The 10,679-nt window shown below is 38.6% G+C and overlaps 1 protein-coding gene across 6 annotated transcripts in view; it reads left to right on the top strand.

The window, feature by feature from the left end:
- Window positions 1-8,082, top strand: part of LOC106812807 (high mobility group protein DSP1-like) — a 24,012-nt gene extending 15,930 nt beyond the window's left edge. The window contains exons 1-6 of one of the 6 annotated variants that reach the window (XM_014816784.1): window positions 2,192-2,285; window positions 3,770-3,870; window positions 4,631-4,821; window positions 5,342-5,496; window positions 5,743-5,917; window positions 6,314-8,082. In XM_014816784.1, coding sequence (XP_014672270.1) covers window positions 4,675-4,821; window positions 5,342-5,496; window positions 5,743-5,917; window positions 6,314-6,454 — 618 coding nt within the window. In that variant the 5' untranslated portion in view covers window positions 2,192-2,285; window positions 3,770-3,870; window positions 4,631-4,674 and the 3' untranslated portion in view covers window positions 6,455-8,082. The other 5 variants (XM_014816781.1, XM_014816785.1, XM_014816782.1 and 2 more) reach the window with 5 other exon arrangements.
- Window positions 8,083-10,679: the final 2,597 nt, after the last annotated feature.

Below are 10,679 nucleotides of genomic sequence, written 5' to 3'. Positions count from 1 at the left end.
CGTGATGTTCCTACACACTTGCCCGCCCATCTTGCAGAACCAGAAGAAGCCAAACCTGCTGGCGCAGTACAATTATGCTCATGTCGGACTTCAAAATCGTTATCTGATATAATTATATCAAGAGCACAAAGCAAACACGTACAATTTTTTTCTCCAGTTTTCTCCTCGACTTTTAAGTACTGTTAACAGAGCACACATACGAAGAGCCAGCAGCATTGAAATCTGCCGGGGCCCAACGTGCAGCAGGGTGAAACATGCAACTACGTAAAATTTATAGCACAGTTCAAGGCATTATTAGAGTAACTTACATTGCCCTCTGGCGTGCATTAGGGTCCTTCTTTCTTTCTCTTTCCACGCCTACCATTACCCATTACTCAGGTGGCAAATAGACTGGCCATCTCATGCTCATAGCCCGAGTATTTGTCAGTCTCAGACAACTCATGAAAACGCTTCTTTTCCTTGTCGGTCATCGTCTGCATAGAAGGAATGAGGCCAAAGTTTAAATTATTATCTCTCTGACAAAACCTATATAGAGAAATTTGGGTCTCATCTAATAGTGGACATGTAACCGATTATTCGAGCATAAAACACAAAAGGAACAGCAAACTTGCACTTGCATTCCTGAGATCTCATTAGTCCAAGTTTTTTTTAGCTAAAACCCGGCCATTTTTCAGGATAGGTTCAGAAAAATGTGTAGAATAACATTACTAAAAAGTCCCCGAAATCCCCTTGTGCGTTTTCCAGAATCCACAGATGGCGTCCAAAATTGCCGGCCCATTTAGGGTTTTCCAATAACTCTTGGGCTCAGTCAAGCTAGAAACATGATTATAAATGTCTAATTATATGTGTTTTGAATGCCCATAATCTAGCTTAGGCCTACTTTTTGTGCAGGTTTCAAGTGATGCAAGTACGCTAATCCAAGATGACTAGCCGCGATAGGCGATCCCTTACACTCGTACCACTCGGCCAAACATCCCATGATGGATTTTTCCTCAACTTAAACAATATAAAACAATAACAACGTGCTTCCAAACGTACATCATGAACGATCGTGTATATTTAGGACCATATACGCTAGAAAATCTACATTCAACTGCTTAAAATATCTATCAAAACATTGCAACATATTAATCAACCCTTCAAATACTGAGAGCAGCGCATGACACGTACACATAATATGGTTACCTGTTTCAAAAATTCAGTGCTTAAAAAAATACCCCACTAGCTACAAGTAGTACACAAATGGTATATCAAGCAAAAAACAGCACGTATAGATCTAGTGCCCTACAAACATAACTGGTTCTCTCCTAAAGTATGCTACCTCAGAACGACAACTTTCAAACTAAACATTCGCATACATTTTAATACTAAAACATCTAGAAATTATGCATATCCAAAACAAAATATTAATGTATTATAATAGCTAGACTATCCCTATTCTCGCTATGAACCACAAGACATTTGATGGGGTAACCGAAGTGTCTATGAACAGGACCTGACAGTACCATTGATTTGACATCAGTCTTCTGCATCATCAGTCAGAGCTGTTTCATCATCTATGCAGGGTCTCCAACCATTCCTCATTCTGCGGAATCATTACGATTTCTAGGCACCACTTCCGCATTCTGCCAGCGTGCGCAAGGTTATATTCCTCATTTCAGTTGCACTGTACAAAATTTGCGACTGATTGTTCGCATTGTTCGGCTTGGGCCACATTGTTTTTTTTCAGGCATTTTGTATCATGTGTCACAGTGTCACTATCAAGAATTAGCGGCAGGTGCCCTACGCATAGTCCTTGTTATTCCCTCCCTTGTTGCCCTCGCGGTGACAAAATCCCAAGTTTCCAGCGAAGTTTAGGGAAAAGGAATTATCTGTGATTTGTCTACATTCCTCAGCATTCAGTGAAATAATGCAATGATGGCTTACTGGCTTAGTGATAATGGCCGAGCCTGTGGCTGAGCCTTTGTCCAAAATCTTTACTCGGGTGTGTGCGCCATTCAAATTCATTTTACCCGCGTGCCGTGTACCCGCTTTTATTGGAAGCGGCACGACTGTCCCCATGCCCACGTGACGGTAATCGCTATATGTGATTGGACTAGGTACGTCCGGAAAGTTGGAAGCGGCCAATGGGAGCGCGCCCGTGCTTTATGCCTTGTGCCTTTCCAGGCTCCAGCCCGCTCATAGCGTTAGCAAGGCCCACAGCACATAGCATATAGACAGCTATTGCATTTCTATAAACATCGCTGCCGTATTCCACAAGCCTGACCTATTTGGACTGCATACCCGTTAGTAAAACTTTTATTTTACCTAGATCTAGTGCGTGAGTGTTGAAAAAAACTTATAGGGTTGTCGTGCTATGATAGTTTTAACGTTTGCTTTCTTATAAACTCTTTATGTAATGTACGATTAGAGATAAATGATGATAAACAGCATGCAGTTTACCACGGTATTTTAGTATAGCAGTTGTAGCGGCGGCCATTTCGTATTGCAATGTGTGCGATAGCTATCCGATGCTCGTTATTTTGTACTTACCTAATTAGAGACCGTTAAATACAATGCCGCTCATATTGCTAATGCAAGTATATTAATCGGTATTGCCGTATGTAAAATTTTATATTTATTCGTTTGGTATTGCATGTGAAAATCTGTGCCGAAAGTGCTCATTCCTTTGTTCAGCGAACGCTAGCACAGCATATTGCAAGCACTGTTGCGCGTATATATATCTGCACTGACTCTCCCCCGTGTTGAATCCTGAGTATGGGCCTATACTCCAATGTATGTACACCTTAGTATATCAGTGCTATTTTCCTATAGGGAACCGAGATGGGATTTCGGATAATATATCTAGAGGTTTTCCGTTCGCAAATAATTTAACAGCTTGTTAGACCTTGTAGAACGATCTTGATCCGACATTTTGTCGACACAAAGAAGATATTGGGGCGTAGTTTTCACCAACAATTTGGAACTTCATATCCCGTACACTGACAATATATACCGACACCGTACGTTGTGTAGAATGAGGATGCATATAGTACTGCCTAAGGTGTCAGCCATAGACAAGCCAAAGGTTTTGATTAGAGTGATTTTATGATATTTTCGTTTGTCATGAGAGGTTTTGCTTTGTCTGCGTTGGTGAGAAAACTGGATTTAACTGGTTTTGACTAGCATAATGGCGGCTATATGTACAGATTATATTAGAAGGAGAAACGAGAAGTAGGGTTCAGATAGGAAAATAACAGGTACCATAAAATTGTATGGGAATTTTTCGTTGTAAATTTAAAGGTTAGTGTCGTTCATATGTGCATTGAAAGCTTAGATAATAAATGATTTTAAGAAGGAAATGACTGTAATGCACTAAATCAGTAAATGGTTTAATCAATTAATGGTAATTTTAATGTCATGTATTAGTTATTAAGGTTTATTTGGATATACGTGTGTATAATAAGTCGGCACATAAACATAACATAATTAAGATTGTGTTTAGTGTACCCGGTATTATTGTTTTTTTGTGTGATCCTTGTGTGGATGTATTGATGCACATCCAGACGTGAAATTCGCATGTTAAACGTGCAAAATGTCAAAATTTACAGTTGTGTTTGATAGAGTCCGTGCATCAATCAGAGAGTCACAATCTGTTAATAATTGTGTCTGTGGGAATAATTAACTAGTCTATAGGGATAAAAGCTCATGCACGTTTGTTAGTTAGGTGTAAGTTTGACATAGTATGACGTTTTAGGTTATTATATTGCTAATCTTATTGTTTGTACAGGTCTATGAAAAACTCGATCTGTACGGTCCCTGTTGTGTGGTTGTTTGTACCTGGTATGGTGGAATGCTGTGTTTGGCAAGGAGGAAACATGTTCATCTAAGGTCATTATTTAAGAAGCTGCACGTGTTAGGGAGAGGCGAAGACTTCAAACAAATGCTTTGTTCTTCCATTCATGTTTTATACTGCTATAACACATAAGTAAATTGGGAATAGGGATGTATAAACCATATATATGGTGTTATAGTGTGGAAGAAAGAACATTGGACGTGTGGAAGACAGATATTTTTATGAACACCTCGCACCTAGGTCTAGTTGTTAATTACCATTGTGTTAGTTGTGTAGTTGTTAATCTATGGGCAATGCTGGGTATTGTATTGGTTCCAGGATCTGCAGGCCAGGTCTATATTTACATTACATAATAGAAGGCTGCTACCTGTCTATTGTGCAGCAGTTACATGTGCTTGCCATTCTACTGGTTGACATACTGGTTTAGCTAGTGTGTGGAAAAGCCAGTGATCTATCTCTAGATTCTTATAGCTGTCTGGTAGGATGGGGTTAAAGAGCTTAGACACGGACACATATCTTATTGGTGCAGGCTGTGGCTAGACTCTAGAGTGGCTGTAATAAGCTTATGTGTGTGTGTCAGGTAGGTTGGGCTGGTGAGCGATGGCACTTGATGTCTTGGATAGAAGTTGTGCTCCATAAAAGTTGACATGTACTCATGTTGGGGTGTGTGAAGTTCTTTCTAGTTGATTGGTCATGTATGTGCAAGTCAGGATCGCAATGATGTGGATGTAGGAAACTGTGCGAATGAAGAAAAAATGCTGATAATACGCTGAACATTTCTATTTCTCTCCATAGGAGTGGAACAAGTATTGGATTAATTAGAGACGTCATCTGCCAGTATGGTGAGGGACCCAAGCAAGCCAAAGGGCCGTATGTCGGGGTATTCCTACTTCGTGCAGACCTGTCGTGAGGAGCATAAGAAGAAGCATCCTGATGAAAGCATTGTCTTCGCAGAGTTCTCAAAGAAGTGTGCGGGACGATGGAAGGTAAGAGAAGGAAACATGAGGCATTTGTGTTGTCACAAAGGAGATTACTCGTGAAATGAACGGCATGCTAACACAGTAAATTTTCCTTTAAAAAGGTACATCTTTTAGTTGTGACTTTCCATAGGAACGAATTTCCAATGACAATTGAAATCGAAAGGTGGAATATTATTGTAGCAGTTTCTCTCAGTGATTCAATTTGCTGAAGAGATGCCATCGACTGCTACCCTGTCTCTACACGTTGTTACCTTTGTTTACATGTCAAGATATAGGCTACCATTCAAGATTTATGTGACAGAATCAGATGCACTTGTAGTTGTGGCATCATTTTTAGATTCGTTTGTGCAAATCTCAGGAATGCAAGTGCAAGTTTGCTGTTCCTTTTGTGTTTTATAGCTTGGCTTGCATGTTTATGCTCGATTAATCAGTTAAATGTCCACTATTAGATGAGACCCAATTTCTCTATATAGATTTTTGTTAGAGAGATAATAATTTTAACTTTGCCTCAATTCCTTCTATGCAGACGATGACCGACAAGGAAAAGAAGCGTTTTCATGAGTTGTCTGAGACTGACAAAACTCGCTATGAGCATGAGATGGCCAGTTATTTGCCACCAAAGGGTATGGGTAGGGGTGGAAAGAGAAAGAAGAAGGACCCTAATGCACCCAAGAGGGCAATGTAAGTTAACTCTAATAATGCCTTGAATGTCTATAAATTTTACGTAGTTGCATGTTTCACCCTGCTCACGTTGCCCCGGCAGATTCACATCTTGCTGGCTCTCGTATGTGTGCTCTGTTAACAAGTACCTAAAAAGTGGAGAGAGAAAAACTGGAGAAAATAATGTAGTGGTGCTTTGTGCTCTTGATATATATTATATCAGAAACGATTTTTGAGTCGACATGAGCATATTGTAACTGCCCACAGGTCTGGCTTCTTCTGGTTCTGCCAAGATGGGCGGCAAGTGGTGAGGAACATCAACCCTGGCTGGGGAGTCGGTGATGTCGCCAAGGAGTTGGGCAAGCGTTGGGGAGTGCTCGCCCCTGATGTGAAAGCAAACTACAATGCTATGGCACAAAAGGACAAGAAGCGATATGAGATTGTACGTGTGTGCTTCTAAACCTGTCTGAACCTACATATTTAGATAAACAACTTGATTTGCACAGTTAATGTAACATAAGCTGAACGAATTCAGAGTGCATATCATTTGGAAGCCTTGAAGAATTATCTTTATTAATCACACTAGACTTTGATTAAATTTTTGACTTCATTGTTGTTTTTAATTTCTGTTGTTTGATTAACTTGTTGACAAAGCTACTCGCCAAGAAACCTGGTTAATTTTATAGTTTATTAAAATACTTTGGCTGAGAAGATCGGCGATCTTTCACATTATTTAAAACTCGCGAGGTGAAGCGATTAACCTTCTGTATACTGCCGAGTTTTTAAAGTTACTCTGTGAAATGCTATTCTAATTATGTATCGCCTAATCTTCATACAGGAAATGAAGTCGTGGAAGAGCAAGGGGACGTTTGGGAACGCAGGCGCTTCCAGCAAAAAATTTAAAAAGGCAGAAGAAGACAATGGGGAGGAAGAGGATGATGATGAGGAGGAAGAAGATGACGAGGAGGAATCTGATTAGACGTCGGTGATGACTGCATGGAACATGTGGGAGGCATTTTACATATGCATGCAGTACTTAGCTTTATTTGTGGGAAAAAGATGCCACACGTTGGCCACACGCATTGACAGTGGCAAATATGTAAAGTGTCTTCCAGCACAGTTGGTAACTGGTGTATAGATATATCGTCATGTAGATAGCTTTTACCGCGTGTGTGTTTTGTAAATGTCTGCTATGTTTAATGCAATGTCTCGTATTTAAACTGGTTGATGATCACTTATTTCATTCATGCCACTGACGTATGTGTATCACTGTGTATAGAAGTTTGTTTGTAAGTTACCAATGAAACTTTTTTTTAGCAGTGAATATAACTGCATTAGTAGGTGGAATCTAGCTGGGGCAATCAATCCATTGACTAGCTAAGTAAAACAGTAAGTTGTCATACAAAGCATTTTGAACAGATCATTGTTATAGGCAGTTAGGAGCTGTCTGTAACGGTGATATCCTTCTATACGTACTCCAGTGCTCAGTATTCTGCGGTAAACAAAATGTCTTTTCTGTCAAACTGAGAGTGATCTTGTGAATATGGTATGATAAATCCCACAATCTCATCTCAACAATGCATATAAAATTACCCATCAGCATTTATTAAACTTGAAAGATTTAAACGTGTATGTTTAAAAAACATGTTGCATAGCTTAAGTTATTTATACAACAAAGCGTATAAATGCTTATTTGATGTGAGACTTATTTAATTGTATAACTTGGTCACTGCAGTATAAGTGAATTATTTACAACAAATTGTAAAGCTGATGTCTCCTCTATATAGTTTACTCATTTGCAATTTTTTTCTGAAATATTTGGCAAGTAAATTTAATACAAACGTCTCTGTAGTAAATTGTAATACAAACGCTTATAAGCTGCTCTGTGTATGAACTGTGTATAGTGGATAAAGATGGCAAGCAGATTGGCTGGTATCCGAAGCAGTGTATGCTTTATAACAAAACGTGTTTTATGAAACCATTTATATAAAAAAAATCATTACCTCTGTATAATTTTGCCTGTAGCCAGTGGACGACCATAGCATGTGTGTGTGTGTGTACACTCTGCCCTCACTGTTGGTACTGTTGCGTTTTAACGAATAAAATCTATGTATTCTCGAGATCAGCTGCGAACCAACGGCTATGTAATTTTTTATGGATAACACCAACAGTCATATGGAGAGAGCCTTGTGGTACAGTGGTTATAACCTGTCTAACTTCCACTTTGAAGCTGTGACACTGACTGCAGGGTCGTGTCTCCCTGCTCGGACTACATTTATATATAATGTGTGTGTATTTATAAATACTGTAGTATAATACATCTATATATAGATTTAGTATGAGTTGGTGGCAGACAAGATCATGTAGTCAGCAAGGCTGAGTACGACCTTATTGACTATATTCTGTGGTAGGGACAAGTATAAGAACAACAATAGTGAATAACCACTACCATTTAATTGTGTTGTTAATGTAATAGTTGTTTAATTTCTGTAAACTTCATAATGTTGTACCATCAAGGAACCATGATACCTTGTTAAAGATGTTGTACATAACTCACGTGTAAGTCTTTGGACTTGAATAAATAAACAGTGACATTACTGCAAAGAACTCATTTTTAATTTATTTTGGCTTGATACAGAATGTCTGTTCTGCAGCACTACATAACGTCAATATAACGTGTTAATCCTTTACGTTGTGATTATTGACACGCGTCTTATCGTCCGGATTGTCTAAAATGCGCTCACTGGTTCATATATGTTGATAATTCCCAATCATGAACTCATGATATTCAATGTTTGTTGATGATTGTTTTCTTGATGGTGTTTATACCATTACCACCACAACATTTGACTATCCATAAAATGTTATAGCGACATTTTTTTACTAAGACTTTACTAAGTACGTTCATCGCCTGTTCAATATCTCACTCAATCGCTCCGTGAAAATTAATCACTCCCCAATGACATCGCAGCGCCAGCTTTTGGTATTTATGTGCACTGTCCATCCACGAGAAACTACGAGAAACCGCAAAATTGTCAAATAATGGAGAGCCGTGTATAGACCATAGAAATAATATACTAGGTAGATGGTAGATGGGTGTCTCTATAATATTTCGACTGTATAGACGGATAACCTCTATTTTCGAGCCGTACTATCAACCGCAGATCTGCTGGTCTCGCTGGGCTGGACTGAGGAAGTAGGAACTCTTGAGGTTACCGGAGAGTATAAAGCTGTAGGCTTGCTATACGGCTTTATGCCGCTGAGATTACCACAGACTACGGATACCGGTATGCGTTAGTCTGTGAGATTACTGTCAAATATGATGTCTTACCGCCACCTGTCGGGAAAAATAATTCACAAATGCAGATTATTACACTCAAAATTTGCTATAGATACGTATCTCCAAGGTATCTCTATTACGTGCGTATATTATGTGCACTTGATGTGTATGCACATTATGTTATCAGGAGTCTATCAATATTGATCCTGATGTTATCCCAAGGCATGTAAGTGGTTGGAAACAGACTGAACAGAGTGAAACATGCTTATGATTATATTAACATATTATAACATTAAACACATTAAACATTAAATTATATTATATTAAATATATATTAAATTACATTACATTAAAAACACAAATTACATTAAATACATTAAATTATATTACGTTATATTAAGACAACAATATTATTTAATTATATTGAACACCCACATTGTGAAACACTGTTATATATCCACTGTCTCAGTTACCACATTTTCCTAAATCAAATCTCTCGTGTATATAGTCCAACTGTCCAAGGACTGCAAGTCTGCAACGAAAGACAGAGCCTATATAACGTTGTCAGAACAAAGCTGTGGATTGCGGTGGAACATGTTTCCATTTATTACTATTCAGAGAGGAAATAAAAAAGAATCCCAGTAGGAGCTAGAAGACAAGAACAGAAAAAAACTTAAACGTTTAACGGCATAGATGACGAAAGCAGTGGTCAAAATCGATCAGTAATAAATAAAAATTAACGTGATTTTAATTATATTCACTCCTGGTCTGAATCAAAAAAAGCATGCGTTTGCCATAAGCTTGCTTTACAAAAGGCGGATCCACCAACAGGAATTAATTAAGCCACCACTATGCTGTATATAATAATATCAGGAGTGTATAATAAGAAACAAATTATTATACACTCCTGATAAGATGTATGTTATTATATACCGCCCAGTGGAAGCTAGCCGCTCATAGTGCCCATCCATCATCATACTTCAGCGATATAACATTTCTATACTTATAGCTGTTCTGGCTCTCCCGTGTCGCTATGCATCAGCTGTTTTTAAGAGTTATGATATAACACTTAGCTATAGCTACAGTATATATATACATACACACACACACGCACACGCACACGCGCGCGCACACACACACACACACACACACACACACACACACACACACACACACACACACACACACACACACACACACACACACACACACATATATATATATATATATACTTGAAAAAATACTCTCGGACCCCCTGAACATCCACACACAATCCGCATTAGAAAGAAAAGAGAAGCCTATATTGGATCCACAATCTAAACACCATCCAACCATCCGGACTCAACCTACGGGTCGAAATACCGGGATGAATAGAAGACTATCACAATAACCCTGCCTACATGGAATCAACGTGAGGCTATCCCTAGCCAGACGACCCCAGGGTAGCGAGCATTTCGATTCACTTTTCAACACATTTATATATATATATGTATATATATATATCAAGAGCTAATAAATACTAATAATAAGGTAAAATTGTCATTATCAAACATTTGGTTTTATAGATATATGAATAAATATGATAGAATACTGTGATAATGATATCATATTATCAGGAGTAAGATAATATAGATATATAGTATATATCTATAATATAGTATGTATATATAATATATTATCTTACTCCTGATATTATCAGGAGTCTTATATTCTATGTGAACCATACCCGCAAAACCATACATGCAAAATCATTTAACCCGCGTGTCTCTTCGCTAACGCCATTGGAAGCGGCACAACTTTCTCCACACCCATGTGATCAAATATGCGAATTCCGATTGGGCAAAGCACATGCGGCAAGTTGAAATTAGCCAATAGGAGCGCGCCCGTGCTGTGAGGCTTGTGCCTTTCAAGCCCGCAGAGGCAC

This window comes from Priapulus caudatus, unplaced genomic scaffold, assembly GCF_000485595.1.
Source record: "Priapulus caudatus unplaced genomic scaffold, Priapulus_caudatus-5.0.1 Scaffold689, whole genome shotgun sequence".
Taxonomy (NCBI): domain Eukaryota; kingdom Metazoa; phylum Priapulida; class Priapulimorpha; order Priapulimorphida; family Priapulidae; genus Priapulus; species Priapulus caudatus.
Note: the sequence above shows the minus strand (reverse complement) of the source record. Positions and strands in the feature narration are given on the sequence as shown.